Source organism: Cololabis saira, chromosome 1 (genome assembly GCF_033807715.1).
Source record: "Cololabis saira isolate AMF1-May2022 chromosome 1, fColSai1.1, whole genome shotgun sequence".
In the NCBI taxonomy this organism is placed as follows: Eukaryota; Metazoa; Chordata; class Actinopteri; order Beloniformes; family Belonidae; genus Cololabis; species Cololabis saira.
Genome location: NC_084587.1, coordinates 34,988,845 through 35,009,819, shown reverse-complemented (window position 1 = coordinate 35,009,819; position 20,975 = coordinate 34,988,845). Strand labels below are relative to the sequence as shown.

General features: G+C 38.0%; 1 protein-coding gene across 2 annotated transcripts; it reads left to right on the top strand.

Annotated features, from left to right (window-relative positions):
- Positions 1 to 525: 525 nt before the first annotated feature.
- cusr (Copper-only SOD repeat protein) lies at positions 526 to 20,938 on the top strand. 2 transcript variants are annotated; one of them, XM_061721455.1, is made up of 11 exons: positions 526 to 767; positions 2,189 to 2,252; positions 5,318 to 7,391; positions 7,989 to 8,088; positions 9,409 to 9,486; positions 10,386 to 10,484; positions 11,034 to 11,166; positions 11,313 to 11,427; positions 14,189 to 14,313; positions 16,316 to 16,396; positions 18,895 to 20,938. In XM_061721455.1, exons 2-11 carry the CDS (start codon positions 2,213 to 2,215, stop codon positions 18,984 to 18,986), a joined length of 2,937 nt encoding a protein of 978 aa, XP_061577439.1. In that variant the 5' UTR covers positions 526 to 767; positions 2,189 to 2,212; the 3' UTR covers positions 18,987 to 20,938. The 2 variants fall into 2 exon arrangements, with proteins under 2 accessions (XP_061577439.1, XP_061577430.1); XM_061721446.1 differs by lacking the exon at positions 526 to 767 and having other exon boundaries at positions 2,050 to 2,252.
- Positions 20,939 to 20,975: the final 37 nt, after the last annotated feature.

Genomic DNA, 20,975 nt, shown 5'->3' with positions numbered 1-20,975 from the left:
ACCATCAGCTGTATAAAAAACACATGTTGGTTGACTACAAGATAATGTGTGATCAAAATAAAACTGTAAAAATCTTGTAGTGTGATCCCCTTCAGAGACAAGCACAAATTTTACTTTTTAATGCAGAGTTTCCCAAACATTTTCTGCTGGGCCCCCTTTGGTTTAAAAGCTTCTTTTTTGTAGTTTTGTGACAAACTACATATAAAACAAGCATGCAAAGCGCACACACGCCAACGTGTGCATGACTAAACCTTCTATTTTTTCTGGATTCTGTTAGTTTTATTGTCTTTATAATATATTTTTTTTTTTGCAATTACTCAGGCTACTTTGTTTTCGTGTTTTTTTATGATAATAATAGCTCTTTTTCGTGTGGTGATGTCAGCGTGGTGGTCGTCAGGTTACGCGTTACACCAACGCAGAGCCTACGCCGTATGATACGCGGCGTGTGCGTCGCTGCGTACCCTACGCCGTAGGGCACGCGTCGATTGAATGCGGACCATAATTCAGGCTTCAGCAGCCGCTAGTTGCGCTGGTGAGAGGATCGGCGTGCGGTATATTTCTTTTTTCGTGGCTGTAAAGTCAGATCGGCCTACGAAATAAATGTATATCTAGTTGCATTAGAAAAATAATGTATATGTAGAAATCATCCCTATGCGTGAACATCGTGGGTCTAACAGCTGTCTCAGTGGACTTATTTCTTTTTCATCTCCGCGGGGGTCCAGCTCAGAGTCGGAGCTGTCTACAGGACGAATACGTGCTCACAACTCGTATGTATTTTATTCTAATATGTTCAAAACTTCAGAAAATGCAAAACTCATATATTTAGGAAAAGTCAGGGACTGACAGACCTGTTGATTTTGTTTGGACAAAGTTATTCACATAATAAAACCCCTAACCTCCCGTGAGACCGCCCTGGCGGATGTTAAATAGCAAAACAACAAACCACATTTACAGTGTAGTTATCTCAAGCTTAACTGTTTTTATTTATGGTGTAACAGTATGCTTTGCTGTCAGTGCAATTATGTTTATTGCAGGTTTCTTTCTTCTTCTTTTTTTTTTTTTTACTGTGTAACAATATTCGAAATTGTTATCAATTCATCCTTCAAAAACAGCCTTCTTCTTCTCCTTTCGGCTTTTCCCTTCAGAGGTCGCCACAGCGAATCCGTTGCCTCCATTAGAGCCTGTCTTCTACATCCTCTTCTCTTACCCCAACTACCTTAACCTCCTCTTTGGTCTTCCTCTGGGCCTCCTGCCTGGCAGTTCATAACTCAGCAACCTTCAAAAACAGCCTGTGTAAAATGTGTTTGAAAAACATAAACTCCCTGTCAAAAACCATTAGGCTGGCAATGTCCAAGCAGTCATTTGCTGACCCGCTCCCGTCCCCTTCCACTTTGGGAAGCATTACTCGAGGCTGTTCCAATCAATCTATGTACTGTATATTTATATGATATGATATGATATTTTCACTTATTTTTAAATTCAAGTCAAGTTAAATTTATGTATCCAAATTAAATTTTAAACCAGGAACGCACCACCTAAGGCGACTGTTCAGTATGTCTGTTAATTGCTAGTCAAAACAGGTTGTCATGTCTGAATTATTGGCTTCACACTTCGGCACTTCTGAAGTTAACTTCACGTTACAGAAATTCCAAAAGCCCATGAGTCAAAGGCAGACTATGCTGCAGACTAGCAGGTTATATATCTGATCTTTATCTATATCTACTGTCATGCGTCTGCTACCTTTCTGTCAAACATTTGATACATTCAATAAGCCACAATTTTTGCTCCTGCTGCAGTGAGGAAAGACTTAAATGTGTCACATGGAAGCACCCAAAGCCCATGGTCAACCACAAATAGCCTGCAGTAGTTGCAGATATTCTGTTTCTTTCCACCGCTGTTATCCACCAAACATCTACTGCTCACCTCCACCCGTCCAGACTATGTGACACCCTAAACCTGATGGCCAATCACAGGCAGGCACACACAGTGTTAAGGGAGGCTGCACACTTCTGCAAAGCTGTCACACGACATGCTTCAAGTACAGTTCAGACGCAAATCATCTGTCTCCCTATCATTTTGTTGCCACTGCACTTGTGATGCTTCACCAGACTGTTTTTTTACCCACCTACTCAGGATTTAAGTGACTGCAGAGAAGGTCTGATTTTAAAAACTGCTCTTCTGTGTGCAGTGTATCTTTCCCACACCTGGAAAAATGTGCCTTCTTATAGTTGTCCCGCTGTTTGCTGCATTTGGTGAGTATATTTTTGATAATTTTTGATTCAAATCACATAAACGTGAATAATCTGTGTCAAGAACTTGCTTTTAATCATTTACCATGGGCCACTTTATATCTTTTTTCTTCCTCTGTCATATTTCATTACCTTGGTTTATTCTTTGATAAGCAAATAAAAGTTAATATTTTTTCCTGAATTAGAAAATTGCAGGCTCTTATTTTATTTACACTTTATTCTTTATTCTTTATTCTCTATTCGGATCCCCATTAGCTTCCACTGTCGTGGTTGCTAATCTTCCTTCCCTCTACACGTGTTCTCTAACATTGCTGTTTTAAAACTGTTCATCGTGATGTATCAACTACTGAGATCAAAGCAGTATATGACAACATACATATCAATGACACTTGAATATGTACATGAGGAGTCATCTATTAAATAGGTATAAAACTCGAATAAATAACTTACATTACATGATATGTAGCTGATACAATTTACTGTGAAAAATTACAAGTTTTATATTTATGATATGTTTTATATTTATAATAAGTCTAGTATGACTCTACCAGAAGAAATCATATCTACATTTAATTAAATGGAAAACAAAACTGATATGGCAGCAGTACTTTCAGATGGACGATTACACGTTATGTATGTAGTATCTCAACTATTCATTTTCACTTCATGTCACGCAGGTGGCACTCCTATAGAAATGAAAGTTACGGTTGTCTGTAATATTGCAGCGAGAGAAAAAAAAGAAAGCAAAATTTAAACAGTGTTTTTTTATTGTTTGAAGCCAGCTGTGCAATTGTGCAAGTGACACAAGGGACAACATATAACATAATGAGTTTTTTTTTTTTAGTCAAGTCATCTCAGCTTTATTTAAATTCCATATCCAGTATAAGCCAAAGTGCCTCACATTAAATATAATATATAGTAATAGTAAAATATATTATAATACTGCATTAAATAAAATTATTAAAAGCACAAAGAGCACTAATAAAAATTGATAAAAACTGTTGGAATTAAACATAAAAATTCAGGGAAAAAAGAGTATTCCATGACTTTAAAAGTCCAAAGGTGCACACAGATCTTATAGGGGCGGTTCCATAATGTAGGCTAGCAATACTGAAACCTCAAGGAAGCTAATTCTTGTTCTGGGTACTTCTTAAAGCAGTTGAATGGATGACCGTAGTGCTCTGACCGGAGGTTGAACCTGAAGCAGCCCAGTCAGATAAGGAGGTGCCAACCCTTTCATAGCTTTTTAATGTTCTTAATACAATTTTAAAATCAACTCTATTGAAAAGGAAGCCAGTGGAGATAATGCAACACTCCCCTTTGCCCATCACTAAGTGAGCAGCTGCCTTTTGCACCAGCTGGAGGTGGTGAATGGATGAGGAGTCCAAACAGTCCAGACATCTTCCTGGCTTTCATTAAGTTTAAGAAATTCAAAGAAAGCCAGGTTTTAATATCTTTTGGACAATTCTGCAGGGGTTGCAGTGAACCCTTACTTTTTAACTTAAAAGGCATGTACATCCGGATATCATCAGCATAGCAAAAGAATGACACCTATGTTTATCAAAAGTAAACCCAAGGTACAACATACAGTATTTAATGAAAAGAGGACGTGGCCCAACACAGAACCCTGTGGACCACCACCCATGAGTGCAGTTGTGTCAGTTGAGTCATCTCCCAATTGGGAAGAAAATCTCCCATTAGTTAAATACGACTGAAATTGCTTAAGCACTTTAATACCTACATCATTTTTTCTTTTGTATGACAGTGAAATGTAAGGGTCTACAGTATCAAAGGCAGCCAATAGATCCAAAAGAACATGAATGAAGCACAACACCAACATCAGATTGTTTCATGTTCAGAGAAATTCCAAAGACCTACATCTCAGAAACCACAGGCTTTAAGTTAAAGGCTGCATGATAAAGGTCATGACAGTACAGTTGGAAAAAGACTCTTACAGCAAGATTGGAAGGGTTATCAGAAGAAAGTCCTTCCTTTCTAATTAAGACATGGCAAGGCATAAGCTTAGTTTGCAAAGTTGCATCTCCACAAGGACAACATCCTCCGAATGGGCAAAGCCAAATCTACAATGTTTGGTGATCATCATACACCAGATTTGGGGAAAACCAAAGATAGCATACCAGCGAAATCATCTTACACCAACACCGAGCTGGAGGGGTACCAGGGCATCTTTCAGTAATTAAGTCATCCTTAAACTCTTTTGTATATGACAGATACAGCTTGCAGAAACAAGTGGCCACAAAAATCACTGAACTAAAACAGGTTTGTAAACAAGAAAGCACAACAGATGCTTGATGTGAGAGACTGAGAACATAATATAAAAAATGTATATTTGAAGTTATGGATTCTAAAGGTAGCTCTCAGAGCAATCTTATCATACCGTGTAAGGTTTTCACACACTACTTCTGCATTTTGACTTAGTTTTTATCGTAGTTTTTGTGGGTGTAATTTCTTTCCCACAAAGCTGTATGTAACTTTTTATGTCGTCATGTGCTGAAGGGAGAAAAGTTGTCCATTCTCTGAGAACAAGCACAGGGTGGAAATCAGTTGTGGTTCAATCTTCAACTTCAGAGTGACATGGAACCTAAAATCTTTTCTTCAGATGTATATATATATATATATATATATATATATATATATATATATATATATATATATATATATATATATACATATATATATATATATACATATATATATATATATATATATATATATATATATATATATATATATATATATATATATATATATATATATATATATATATATATATATATATATATATATATATATACATATATATATATATATATATATATATATATATATATATATATATATGGGACTTATGAGTAGGAGTCATATAGTCACTAACCTTTTTGATGAAGAATATTTACACATGGCAGGAGTAGTACATGTATTTTATTGCTCTTCTAACAAAACCAAAATGAAAAGAAAAGATAAAAGGGGACAAAGAACTTGAACCCTGTGGTTTGATCATGCTTTAATCATCATCTGCTTGAGCTCATTCTTGTTGTCCTTTTCAGATTTGATTTCCTGTGCTCAGTTTCTGGCACCTCTGAACATGGAAGGAGTCACAGGACAGGTGCAGTTCAACTCCACCTCCCAGACAGCCACTGTCAACATATCTGGTGCTGGATCCTGTGATACGGTTCATTTTTCCCTCAGCAAGTTCCCTGTAATGTACGGCCACTTCCGCCAACCTTGTTCAGAAGAAAATATTGGCTCCAGCGTCTTCAGCTTTAAAGCGGCTCTCACCTCAGAATCCACTCTCAACATGTCAAGCCTCTTTGAGCAAATATCAAACCTGGATGACCTCTCGCTGTCATTACAGACATGTAATGGAACTAAAGTGTGCACAGTTGTAAGTCGAGGTCAGACACTCTTGACTCAGCAGGCCAGGTTTACTGAATCTATCGTAGGTAACATTTACATACGTCTTAACCTGGGACATACCAACGCCAGGCTTCTTGCAGACCTCATGACAGTCGGTCAGGTGAACAGTTCACAAACCAATGTCACTCTCTATGGGTCTCAGAGTACTGCTGCAAGCTGTGAAGTTCTACTTGAAAGCTTAGATCCTTCAGTTTTAACAAACCTGGGTGATGTTAAGGTTGGAAACCCTCTGCAATTTCTGAAATCCCGCCTGGATCTCACTAGCTTTGACACTGGCTACAGTTTTCTTCTTCTCAGCATAGGGTCAACTTATGAATGTGCTCAGCTATATAACATAACAGAGAAACAGGTGAAAGCTGTTATGAACATGAAGGGAATCAAAGGATACCTGAGCTTTCATCAGGCTTCTCCATTTGACGTGACAAAGATCAGAGTGAATCTGACCAATCTGGAGAGGAAAGTTGGTTCTTACCATGTCCACATATATCCAGTACCTTCAGTCAGCTCAAGCATGTGCTCCAATGACAATGTGGGTGGCCACTTGAATCCATTTGCAATTAACACAAGTGACTCAACATACCCAAAAGTGCCAGGGTCAACACATGACAAGTATGAAGTGGGCGACCTCAGTGCAAAGCATATGTCTTTGGCAAATAAAAACGAGGTGGATGAGACATTCACAGACTTCAATCTTCCTCTGTTTGGACAGAACAGCATTGTCGGCCGCTCAGTTGTGATTCATCAGCTAGATGGTGCCAGGTACGTGTGTGCCAGGATCAGTTATCCAGGTAAGGTGATTGTTGGCAGAGCCATATTTCAGGGCCCAGTGGTTGGTGAGATCTGGTTCACCCAGCTGGTGAACCATCCTCTGTCAGATGTATCCATCTTTATGGATCTGTCATATGGGGATGCCACCAGGACCCCAACCCTAAATCACAAATGGCATGTTCACGCATATCCCATTAGCTCAGAAAGAGATGATGACGCAAACCAGTGCAGCACAACAGGAAGTCACTGGAACCCTTTTAACATAAACACAGGCGATCCCAGCTATGTCCTTCATTGCAGCCCATCTCGCCCCTTATGCTGTGAGGCAGGGGACCTCTCCAGCAAGCACAGTACACTTGATTTAAACAGCAGAGTAGGAGGAGTGGAAGCTAAGAATTTTTTCACTGATGTCACAGCCTGGTTACATGTGCCCGGCATTATTGGTCGTTCCGTTGTCATCCATGAAGCTGAAAAGGGAATGACAAGGATTGCTTGTTCAAATGTCACAATGGTGCGTGTCCCCAGAGCTAGGGCAGGTGCGTGGTCAGGCCACAGATTGCCCAGGGGCCAAGTGATATTCTCCCAAGAGCTCCCTCAAGGCCCCACAACTATGAATATGTCCTTGCTGAACCTGAATTCCCAAGCTGGAGGCTACCATGTGCACATGTTGCCCCTCATACCTGGCAGTGCTGAGCCTTGCTCAAGTGCAGACATCATGGGCCACTTCAACCCACTAGCCTGGAACACATCAAAATCCCCCTCACCCGGAGCAGGCACTGCAGACCAGTATGAGATTGGAGATATCAGTGGGAAGTTTGGGATGCTGTATGACAAAGATGATCTTTTAGTTGTCTGTGAGGACCCTGACATGCCACTTACTGGACCCTACAGTATTGTGGGAAGGTCTCTGGTAGTTCACTACGCCAATGGATCAAGGTAAGAGCTTATATGCTTGATGTTTTTGGTTTTGCTAGAGAAAAAGTACAACACCATAGCAAAGAGTAAAAGTTACAGGTTCCTTAATTTCAAGAGGTAGTGGTTAGTTTTGTATGAAGTGACCACCCGTTCCTTAATTTCAAGAGGTAGTGGTTAGTTTTTTATGAAGTGACCAACCGTTCCTTAATTTCAAGAGGTAGTGGTTAGTTTTGTAAGTTGTGAGTAGTATTTAAATCTTTTCCAGAAACATGATACCCAGTAGGCTATTTGTTGCAAAAAAAAGGTGAAGTTATTCTAAAAGTTCATAATATGAATTAAAGAAGCTACATACAGGCTACATTGCAGAAAAATGCATACATCCTAGCTTTAACACTCTGAGAATCGCATAATCAAAGCAGAAAATGTTGTTAGTGTATTGAGCCTGGCATCAGTGTAAGGTGTCACAGACATAACCCCCTTCATCTTTTGTATTATTACTCGAAGATAATGTTCCACATTCATAGAGAATGACTCAGCCAAATCTCAAATCCTGCAGGATTTTGATGTGCTTTTACTAATCTTGGGTCTTTATGTCCATGTGTGTGTCTTTCTTGACAGAATGACCTGTGCTGACATCTCAGCGGATAAAGATGCAGATGGACAATGGACCATCGCTAGGGGTGTTTTCAGTGGTGCAGTGACTGGGACAGTCAGACTTGTAAGAACCGCAACAGTCAGAATTTTGGCTAACTTTGTCATCACACTGTGGTAAATTCATCTGTTATGTTAATGAAAACTATTTAGCTTCTACAGCAGGTGTAAATGAGTCACTAGCACTGCAAGGTTCATGGAAATTATTACTATCTTATCACATTTTTGAAATAAGAACTCTACTGAAATGGTATGGCTTTCCTGTAATTTATCTAACTCTGAGAAAGAAGAGCATGCCAGTTGTGGCTAATGTAGTTTATTCCACTTCAAACAGAGATGAGGCATCTCCAGTGGTGGTTTGGTGAGGTCACTTCTTTCCAACACACCCTAACATATAACTCAACCCCTCCTGATGCTGACTCATATTTTTTTCTGTTCCACTACACACTAATACTTCTTAAAACTTCAAACAGACTGTGATTGGTAAAAGGACTAAACATTTCTTTTTGGGAAAGAAAAAAACCCTGTCTCACACACCAGGGGTCAAAGACAACATTTATCTGCCTGTGGCATCAGAAATAAGTCCTTTTGACTACACATTTTAAGAAGAAGCAAACACAGTGCAAAATCTCCAAAGCTGTTTAAAAATAAATAAATATATTGGAAATGACTGGAAGCATGTCCTTTACTCATTAGAGGCCAGAAACTGTGCTGGGAAATGATAATCATCTAATCCTGGCTAGCATGTACTTCTGTGGTTGAAATTACAAGTAGGCCTACCCAGGAACACCCACAACAGTGCATACTTTCAAGAATCACAATCAAATTGTTTTTTTTTAACAGAAAGAAGGAAAATATACAGGCATAGTTTGTTGCATTCACTGTATTTGGGGCCAAGCTGCCACAAAAACATGACAGGGTATTTCTGCTGCTCTGGACAGATAGCGAATGCATGCCTTTGAGGGCTTTGATGCAGGGGCAAGATCATTAGCTTAGCTTAGCATCCATCTGCTGGCCTCTAGTACGTGTAAGCACCCTGAAATACGAGGCTCACCATTGGAGCAACTGTCACTGGCAGCTGTCCCTCCAAAGGCCTCACACTGAGGCCTGCACAACATCCATGGATGAGAGCTTGTAAAATGTCTAAGGAGCCATCAAGGAGAAATAGACTGTGTAGGTAATTTGTGGCCATTCAAGAATATGTACAGATTTTGTGCAGGGAACCTGAACTCATAAATTGAATTCACAGAATATCTAAAATGTCCATTGCTGAAATATAACACCATTTAAAATATAGGCCAAATTGATTTTCAGCTCTGGTCAAACCAATGCTGTGATATTTTGACTGCCCTGTGTGTCTGATCTTGCACTATTTTGTCACTACCAGCACCAGCAGATGTTTCCTGATGGGAGCAGCAGTGATGTTACACTGGAGGTGAACCTTCAGTTGTCTGCAAGACAAGATGTAAGTGCTTCATCATACAGAATAGCCTACTTAACATAAGTAGGTTGACCTAAAATAACAAGAAAATCAGTATCAGAACAGATGTATTGCCGTTGAACCTGGTAATACAATGACATTTGGAGTTCTACCATGTGGTGCTTCGGTAAGAAAATACATATACAAAAGTCTAATATTAATTTATGAAATATGGTTGAACAAGTCCAAATTAGAAGTAAGATTTCAATAGCTACAAGTCCAAATGCATTTCGTTATGATACCAGTAGTCTTGAACTTCATTAAGCCTCAACAGTAAAAACCTGAAGAGAAACAAACCCTTCTTGACAATATGCCATAGAAGAAACTCTTCATTAGTTAAACCTGCCTTGAAATGGAAAATAACAAAAAAGAAAAGAGCATGAAAAAAGAATCGGAACATAAGATTTCACCCAAGTGCCACACAGAAACTGCTCACTGGAGCCGGGATCTGCATTTTGCAACTTTGCAACACTTCCAGCACCTGGAAACAGATCCATGTGGATAGCGAGGCAATTGTTTGTGACAACAACAACAGAAATGTCTTAGCTTAGCTTAGCTCTTAGCTAAATTGCACAAACAAAATTATTAACAGAACCTTCTGTTGAAGTTTTTAAGCACGATAAGTGCCCTGACAACACAAGGTTGTGTGTTACCACACAAGCACTTAAGGGAGATAATTAATATGGTACATACTGATTTAACAGATGAATAAAAGTCCTTGCAGCTTAATGGAAAAGAGAATTGTAGATATGTGTTTGAGTTCTGTATCAATACGTGCATTTGCTTTTCTTCACATTTATGTGAATAACTAAAAAATTAATAATCTCTTCTAAGAATTAGGAGGAATATTCTCTCTCAGACCTGTATTGTACTCCGGCTTACAGATACCTGGAGCTTCCTTGTTTATCACAGACAGTAGTGGGAGTGGCGGGCGCTGCAATGGTGTGGGAGACACATTTAATCCCTTCAACATGAAATCAAAGGTGAGACCAGTTTTTGTCTTTCTGACCTCGTGTTTGTTGATGCAACTTGTCAACAGGATAGTATATAACAATAGGAACAAATAAAGGGAAAGAGATCAAAAGAAAATTAATCCAGAGGCAAGACACTTTTAATTTACTGAAAGGACTCTGTAAAAGGTAGCCATATGCATTGATGTAGAGATGACAAAAGGGCAAAAGGAAAAACTGTTAAAAATCTTAAATCTTAAACATCTTAATCTTAAAATCTTAAAAAACAACATTGTACTGTATTGTAAATATCAATGAAGTAAGCTTAGTTTAATATGTGGATTTGTTTGATGATTAAGACTTTAATCAGAGATTCTATCTCATATTAAATGCATCAATAACTTGCAAGGGCTCTGCTAACTTCTGAACTCAGTTTAAACCTTTTACAATGTACCACATTGGTGAGTCTTCTTCTGACTGCAGAAATACATTTAATGTATTTACATGTAATGTATTAGAACAATGGAATTTTTGGGGGGGGTTGATGTAAAAACCGGTTCCTTTTTTCTCTTCCTCTCTCAGAGTGCCAGCTGTTCAGTAGAAAAGCAGCTGAGCTGCATGGTGGGGGAAATATCTGCAAGACACGGCGCTGTCAGCCTGACTCAGAGGCAGGTGTACACAGACAGCATCATCCAGCTCTCTGGAGACAACACAGGTAACACACATGTGAACGTTTGTGTTTTCAGCAACGCTCAGGGGTTATGTTGATCAGCGATGCTAGTTTTTTCATACGAAAAAACAAAACATGAATGAGTTCATCCCTTTCTAAATGTATAGCTGATATGCTCTGTGTTTGTGTAGTTGTCAATAGAACTCTGCTGTTGAAAGATGGCAACAGCGTCATTGCATGTGCTGACATCCTGCCAGAATCTCCAACAGCAGAGCAGATCTTCTCCCCCGTGTCTGACTTTAACCGGTGAGTAGAATGATGATTGGTTTAAGTCTCTCGAAAAGCCTCCTCTGAAGTACCTACTCTGAAGGGACTTTCTATAGAGCCGTCGTGCTTGTACATACATTGTTTTATAACAATTTGACTATAAAAAAATCCTGGGAAATTTCAGCATCGGCCCCAGTTTTCCTTGTAGGGTTTATATATGATATAGAAAGGCAAAAAATTGTTACAATATAGAGCCATGGGAAAACATTATGACAACTAAATAAAAAATGGGGTGCATTTCCATTGACAGGCTCAGATTATTGTTAAAAGTGTCTGACAACATTATGGACATGATTCCTGCAGAGGTGCCTGTGTTATTTGTACTGGATAACTTGTGACATAGATGCAAAGAGAATGAAAGCAGATGCTCATCAAATTTGATCTTTCTATTTGTTCAATTATAATTTTAGACCCCCGTTGGCCCCAGCTATATACTACATATATTTAGCCCTTTCAATTCAATTTTCACATATGGTTAACCTTCAAACCCTCAGGAAATGAAGGAGGGAAAAACATGTATTGCAACATTCAGCGTGATTATGGGTAATTATGGGGGGGAGGGTTACTTTTTAAATCATGCAAAGCACTTGAAAAGTGCTTTATAAATAAAGTTAGACTGATTGATTGATATGGATTTCAACCTGCATGTTCTACACACCTTTACCTGTCACCAGAATGATCTGTGATCGGTCACATTCCCGTGTCAGGATCAGCCAGTTTGTTTCCTCTTCTTTCCGTCAGAAATACCCCCTGGCTAGATCACGCCCCTCTAACTTTGAATATGACATTGTCTGAGCGCCCCCGTTTTTCTTCTCCCTGGAGGTTTAATCCATTGCTTTTATCCGACGATGCATTTAATATTTCTATATCTGCTTCAATAGATGATTTCATTGCATTAAACAAAACAGATTCTACCAGTTTTTCGCTACTATGGGAATCACTCAAAGCATATTTGCGAGGACAGATTATCTCTTATTCAGCATACGCCAGTAAAATCCGCAGGGCTAAATTACAGGAGCTCATGTCTAAAATTCAGGACATAGACAGACTAAACTCAGTTAACCCAAGTCCGAATTTACTGAAACAACGGCTTGATTTGCAGTCAAAATTTGATCTTATAGCGACAGCCGATTCTGAACGGCTCCTATTACGCGCTCATGCCAACTATTATGAACACGGCGATAAACCAAGCAGGTTATTGGCTCACCAATTAAAAAGGCAAGCAACGTCGAGACGGATTTCCAGTATTAGGGACTCTACTGGCACACTTACCACCGATCCAATCGCCATCAACACAATTTTTAAGTCATACTACTCCTCTCTCTATGAATCAGAATCTCCACTTGACACAGCAGAAATGACCTCCTTTCTTGAAAGTATCAATGTTCCTACTATTAATTTGGATGTGGCTAATGGCCTTGATGCTCCTTTTAGCTTGCAAGAAATTGCTGCCGCCATTGAAGCTATGCAAAGCAACAAGGCCCCTGGTCCCTATGGGTTCGGTGCTGAGTTTTAAAAAAAATTCAAAGACAAATTAGCCCCCCTTCTACTCTCAATGTACAATGAGTCCCTTGATCATGGCTCATTGCCTCCCTCTTTAATGCAGGCGTCCATTGCCCTCCTTCTGAAGAAGGACAAGGACCCTGAATCATGCACTTCTTACAGGCCCTTGTCTTTACTGAATGTGGATGTCAAAGTTTTAGCCAAAGCACTGGCGATTCGTCTTGATAAGATCCTTCCTAGCATCATATCTGAGGAGCAAAATGGTTTAATCAAGGGACGCCAGCTCTTTTATAATGTTCGTACACTTCTAAACGTGATTTTCTCTAAAGATTCTTCTCCACTTCCTGAAGTTGTTATCGCGATTGATGCTGAGAAAGCATTTGATCGTGTCGAATTTAACTATCTTTTTGCAACACTTCATAAATTTGGATTTGAACACAGGTTTATATCTTGGATTAGACTTCTTTACACTTCCCCTCAGGCCAGCATTCACACCAATGACAACTACTCCACTTATTTTACATTATCACGTGGCACGAGACAGGGCTGCCCTCTTTCCCCTTTGCTTTTCGCTCTATCCGTCGAACCACTTTCAATTGCTTTAAGAACTCTTCCTCTATTTCGCGGAATCTCTAGGTCCAATGTGGAACTCAAATTGTCACTTTATGCAGATGACCTCCTTTTGTATGTATCTGACCCTTTAACCAGCATTGCACCAATATTATCTCTGTTGAAGAATTATGGATCCTTCTCCGGCTATAAAGTCAACCTTCAGTGTGAATGCTTCCCCATAAACACTTCTGCTTTACTACTCAAACAATCTGATATCCCCTCAATAAAAAAAAAAAGAAGAAATACCCCCTGGCTGATCTAGTAAACAGGTCTTGCATTCATTCACTCTTCTGATTTACTGGAGTTTGTTTTTAATATATATTCAAAAGTAAAATAATCAAATACACTTTTATTGATTATTCCTTTAAGGTGACCAGCAGAATTGATGATGCATCGACCATTCATTCATACAATATATCATCCTCACCTCTGTGCTGTTATTCTGTTGATGTAGACGGTTTTAAACAAACTGACAGGTGTCCATTTAAAATAAGTGCAATTTTAATGCTGAATTGCCAAGGCGAATGACCCACTTTGATCCCCACCACCAGTATCTCAATAAGCCAAGTATCCTGACTTGTTATTACTGTGCCAGTGTCAACATTTTATTTCTCTCTCTGTCCAGGTTTGACTTCCGCAGTAGGGTTGCAAATACCCTGGGGATGGAAATTGCAAGAGTCACCATTTTGGCTGGCTCTCCCTTCTCTGCAGCAGATGGTCGGTGTCAGCAGGTCAACTTCATGGTGTCTGGTAAGGCAATGTTTGTTTGTAATAGAAAACAAAAGGACAATATGAGTGAAATGAGGTGAGAGTGCCGTTCTCTCCCCTTGGCTTCTATTGATTAAAGTCACAGCAGTATTATAAGCATATAGAAGAATATTATATAAATATTATAAGATTATTATAAGCCGCCACACAAAAATATGATCTTATATGTACTTTTTGCAATAATTCAGTTTGAGTAGCTGCTTTTGCTTTATCATTTGGTCATTTGGTACCGGGTCATTTGGTACCGGGCCGCACAGAGAGAAAAAATAATTTCTGTAGAATCCCCGACTGATGATGATGGTTGACTCTCAAACTGATGGTTCACAATGTTTTTATTCCTTGAATGTAAATACACTGCAAACACACTGTAAGAGCTATAAAGGAATAAAATAAAATAGAGTTAGTCTTTCTACATTCACATAAGTTTCATTTAACTAAACTAAATTAAATACAGACCGACGCAGCTGCTCGCTCGGTAATAACAGCTACCGTTAACGCAATACACGAGTAACCATGGCAACCAAACTCAAGCTGGACATAAATACGGCACAATTTGAAAAGAAAACAAATCCTTATCAGCAGGAGCTTTTTGTGTCAGTTAGGCTCCACTTTAGCATTCAAGACACTCGTTTAGTATTCCAGACACACTTTCTACTGCTGTTAAACTTTTCCCGTTAAAGTCCGAAGCGCTGGATGTTTACAAGGTCTCGGTGAGGCGCCTTCAAAATAAAAGCACTAAATATCGGTCTCCTTAATAAATACCAAATAAAATAAAAGCCTGGCTTTAGATAACATTAATGAGAAAACAAACATAAAAACCCATTAATAGAAATACTCATATTAAAGGTAATTTACAATTTCCATTTTTATTTTATTTTTTCGAAAATGACATTTTATTATTATTATTATTATTATTATTATTATTATTATTATTATTATTATTATTATTATTATTATTATTATTATTATTATTATTATAGAGAAAATCCCACAGTTTTTAATGCCGATCTAGTCATTTTATTTAGTTTCAGCTACACCTTTAGATTGGGCTGTGAAAATATTGTCAGACATTAAACCGGTCCGCGGTTCAGAAAAGGTTGGAGACCACTGCTTTAAGTGATATAACTTTCAGACAGCATCATCCTATCAACTGGATCACTGTCACTGTCCTTGACCTCTGAATCAGTAAAAAAAAAAAAAGAACGGTTTGACATTTTAAAGAGGTCAAAGATTAATAAAAGGGAAGAAAAAGAAAATGAATGTCATCACATAAACGACAGCACATTGGAAAGATGATGATTTAGAAAAGGCAGCATGAATGTTAACACATGATGTTTTCACCAGCAAATGTTTTTGTAATCAAATCTAGATTTATCAGATTTCTTTAATCGGACTTCTTGCACAAAGCTGCACAAGATGTGAGTAAGGGCATCAGGACAATGAACAATTACAGCCATTGAAAATCTTTACAAAACCTGAGAAATTGCCCAGTAACCTGATGCTGGAGTAGAGAGAGTAGAAAAGTAGAGTCTTCCTTTTTTGTCCCCTCGTCTTTCCCGTGGGGGAACGGCGGCTTTTCTGTTCCGAGGTTTCACACAGTATGACACACTGGCAATTATGCTCGCAGAAGTTACCCTAGAGGTGAAAAGTTTACCATTACAGTGATATCCCAGGAGGTTTTGTTTACTGCAATTATGTGTCTGAGACTTGGAAAGGGAACGCTCCATATCACTTACAGACAAGTGAAAATGAGCTGTTTTATGTGAAGTAAATTCTTCAGATTCACAATCTGATTGAAGTCAAAGTAGGCCTATTGGTAAAGCATCACATCTGAAGCGTAACTCAACTCCCCATCACCTGATACTATGAGGAGCAGTAGCCTCCCATCTTTATCCAATAACAACCAGAAGAATCAATATAATTTGCAGCAGGTACTTTCTCCATCTCTGTAATTAAACACTGGCACATATTGTGTATTTTGAAGGGAATGTCAGCTCCGAGCTACTGACGTCTGTCAAAACTGCCGAGATGATGGGCAGTTTCAGAGAGTCGAAGTTATGTACAGGTGAGTACACCACACTACCAACTGTGCGTTTATTCTTGTTCAGCTGTTCATAACGTGACTTGAAGGAGAAAATTCAAACACCGATCAGAGAGTGACTTCGGACAGGATTCATGTGGTCTTTTCTTGATGTATCAGATTTGGTACATGAACTTCTGAGACCTCTGGAACCATGCTCATAATCAATAAAAGGAAAAAAAATTTTATACAAAGCAAAAAATCTAAAACAAATTAAATGTATACATATATATATATATATATATATATATATATATATATATATATATATATATATATATATATATATATATATATATACAGTATATATATATATATATATATATATATATATATATATATATATATATATATATATAGGACAATTATTATTTAGAAAATGTTAAACACAAAAAAAAAGTGTTGAATGATGGAGGTGATGAAGTAATTCTTTAGATAACCATAACTTCATAAGCTTTGAACGACCCCTTTTTATCTTTCAAAAACTTTGAGAAAAACCTTGCAATGAACTGTATGTAGCCATTAGCTGTTCCTCGCTGTCCTGTCTTCAGCTGGTTGAAAACACTGCAGCTCCTTACCAAAACGCAGAGCCGAGACCATAATACACCTGTGCTTGCAGCTCTTCATTGGCCCCCCATCCGTTATAGGATACATTTTAAAAATTCTTCTATTTGTTTTTAAATCTTTACATGGTCTTCTTACATGTCATGTCTTTTAAACGTCCATACGCCTTCCACGGCTCTTATTTCAGCTAGCTCAGATAGCTCCTCCCTCCAGGCTAAAGAGCAGGGGTGACCGGGCCTCTGCAGTACCTGGTCCAAGCTCTGGAACGAGCTGCCACTGCACATACGTCTGGCTCCTTCTATGGCTGTTTTAAATCTCATCTTAAAACTCATTTTTACTCACTAGGTTTAACTCACCATGATTGTTTGAGTTTATTTGTGTTTCAAGTTTTGCGTCGTCTTGTTTTGTTTTTGTTTTTCCTTTCGCTTGTCTAGCACTTTGGTCAGCTGTTGTTGTTTTTGAGGTGCTTTATGAATAAACGTGACTTGACTTGACTTGACTAACAGAAAAACACACCTCTGTTTATGCATCAGCAGATCTGGAAAAGATCCCTTGTATTGGAGTAGCACATGCAGTGCGCGTAGACTTCCCACTATTCTGGGATGCTGGACAGATTTGCCCAAAAACCTTTATTTTTTCTATAGACTCTGAAGAAACTATACTTTAAAATCAGATAATTTGATGGATTAAAATCTTTCAATAGGTTATAAATTACTGCCTCCGCATTTGAATGATTAAAGAAAACGTTAACCGACTAAACTGTTTTATTAAACTGCTCGTTTCTCCTTAAGCTCATGAATTTGGCTATAACAAGCCTCTTTTGTCTAAAAAGAACATGGAAGCATGACAAAAGTTTGAAAGTCTGGATCTGAACAAACAACCAGACTTCTGGAACCACGTCCTACGGACAGGTAAAACCAAAGTAAAGTCAATTGTCCTTAATGCTCAGCACCAATGGGCATTCTTTAATTGCCATAAAACAATCATGGGGTGTGAACTGGTCGCTGGAGAGGTGCCAGTCCAAATTCTGTTGTGTGTACTGTGAAATGTGGATTACAATGACAAATAAAGATACTTAACTTAACTTAACCTTGTTACCACCTTAACACCTTTGATTCAAGTCTGAACTTCTCTGTGTAACAGAGCATTAAGGAAACAAATATGATACCATCTGTCTGACAGCTAAAGTATGGTTAAAACTGGAAAAAAAGACAGTGTACTGAAGCACCTCTCGCAATTCTGCATCAGAATGGCTGAAAGATTAAAGAAACAGGGTTTTGGACTGGCCATAGTAGAGCTGTGCATGAGCAAATGCCCCGAAACTTTAACAAATTCAAAAGATAAGAAAAATGTTTGCCAAAGGTAGATCTATGTTTGTTTGAGGCTGTTGTTTGCATTTAACTAAGAGTCTCTACAATCAAAGTATTGTATCATTATTTGTTACAGAAAAAAAAAACCTTAACAGAGGGGGCACATACTTTTGAACACGATGACGCCATCGCTGTCAATCATTTATACACCATTTGATCAAATTTAAGACTTTTAAGACTTAGAAAAGCAGAATTTTTTCTCCCCAATTTCTGCTTTCTCCAGAAGCACTGTTGTGACAAAAACAAAAAAAATTATCCTTCACCTCCAAGGTTTTAGACATAGGACATTACTCACTGGATATCTACTTCCGTAGATTGGCTTTGTTTTTGTTGATGACACTGATGACACAGTGTAATATGTCATGCATTGTTTTTCATCGGATATTTAAGACCTGTTAGGAACCACATGGTTCATCATCATGTCATGAGACACACAATCTTAAGATTTTTACATTTCGCAAGCATGTAACTCACAATAATTCATCGACTTTTTCAATGTATTTTGCACTTATTTGGAATAACCAGTGTCCATCTTTCTGATTCCTCCAGGCAATGCAGGACTGCTGGTGGGGCCAGGAAGTTTCCTTCTTTGGGTCATGTCCGCCGCCGCCTGCCTGCTGCCATCTGCAACCCATTCATAGTACAGCATTCCTGGCACGTTGTGCACCTTTCATGGGAAAATATGGTGATGATCTTTTTGTAAGAGTGTGAATGGATTTGTGGAGTGTACTCAAATGATGTGGAAGTTATCAGGCAAATTATACTTTTTTTGTATAATTTGCATCAAGAAATGAAGAATTTTCAATTGTACTGTATGAGTATTAAGTAAACGTTTACCGTGTGCTGTTTCTACAAAAACTCATCTTGCATATCAGATGTCTTTCTTTCTTAATCATTTGGGCAGAAGGTCATGCTGTGTGCCTTCAGATTCTTTTGTTTATTAATGGATTGTTTTCTGCATTCATGTGACATAATGTGTAAATTCATGTACCTCTACAACTGTGGATAAATGCATTAATTATTATTCCATTGTTTCTGCTGTTGATCATTTTGCATTTTATTACTCTTAATCTCTGAATACTGTAAATAACACGGTGGATGCTGTCCTACATTGTTGAGTACCACCTCTATTGTCTGGCTTCCCTCACATTGATATTTGTCAAATGAAAAAATAATCCAATGGAGTGCATATAATTAAAGCATATATTTGAAAAACATATCAAACATGAAAGACTGGGGAACTCAGTTCGTAAACTTGATCCTCTGAGTTAAATAATAATGAAATATCCAGAAAATTGAAACAGGTATTGAAAGATTGTGAACCTTCAACAGTTCTGGCTAAGGGAAGCACTGCCCTAAAGACATTTCTAGAAACAATTATAAAATCTGCAAGAATCCTTGAGCCAAAACACTACCATGCGGAGATCAAGAACATATGCATGAGATTCTTCCAACTTTAACACTTTCCCTGGGCAAGGTGGCAGAAGATTCATGAAATCATGGTCTGGAGGTACATTTCCACTCATGGCATGTATTTCTCTAAAGGACCATTAATAATGGATACAGATTTTGGAAAAGCAAATGCCCCCATCCATGCAACATCTTTTTCTGAATGGATCATATTTTAGTCAGACTCTGTTCACACGCATTATAGCAGCACGACTAAATAGAAAAACAGTACAAGTGCTAAACTTGCCTGGTGGCAGTGCTGACATGTCCCTGATTGAAAACATTTGGCAAAATATTATTTAAAAAAAAAATGGCAAAGGACTAGTAAAATGATTTATATACCTTATTTAATTTGTTTAAGCTCTATTCTATCCAGATAATACAACGTGCATGGGCAAGTGAGTAGAGGATATATTTATGAGGATTGGCACATTGCATGTATTTCAGAATGTGAGCGTTGTGAATGTCTCTTTGGCTAAAGAAGCCTTGTTTAATGTATATCAGATCAAATGGTCACAGGACATATTGTATAAACCAAAATTAAGAATATTTAGTACTATAAAAAGTTTTTATAGCTGTGAAAAGTATGTGTGTGCCTCGTTATCTAAAAGACAACGATCACTTCGATCATTTCCCCTCTGTGGGACTATTAAAGGTTTATCTTATCTTATCTTCTCACTATGTGCCCAAATCCGTTCTGGAATCTTGCCTCTGCACCTTGAGACAGGACGTTATCGGGGGTCCCCGAAGAAGAGCGGATTTGTCCTTACTGTGATATTAATGATATTGAAAATGAGATCCATTTTGTATTTTATTGTCCTCTGTATCATGAGTTGCATCAGAAATGATTTGATTGGTGTAAGAATTTGGATTTGATGTGAATAAGTGATGCTGAGAGGCTCAAATTGATTTTTGATTATAAAAGTATATATATGCACTTGCTGACTATTTAGAGAAAGTGTGGGATAAACGAAGAAAAGTAACATATATGTGAAAATATCCATTCTGGTTTTTGTTGGGGAGAAAGAAATATTAAGTATTTTTATTTTATTTATTTATGTTTTAATTTGATTTATTTATTTTGTTTTTCTGGTGTACATTGTGCAGCTGTAGTAGTGAGTGTGATATGTATATTGATTGATTTTCTGTTTCTGGTGTCTTATAATCCTGTAAGGGATGGG

Coding starts and splice junctions, on each gene's coding strand:
- cusr (XM_061721455.1), top strand. CDS start 2,213: ATGTGCCTTCTTATAGTTGTCCCGCTGTTTGCTGCATTTG. Junction 2,253..5,317: donor CCCGCTGTTTGCTGCATTTG/GTGAGTATATTT, acceptor TGTCCTTTTCAG/ATTTGATTTCCTGTGCTCAG. Junction 10,485..11,033: donor CCTTCAACATGAAATCAAAG/GTGAGACCAGTT, acceptor TTCCTCTCTCAG/AGTGCCAGCTGTTCAGTAGA.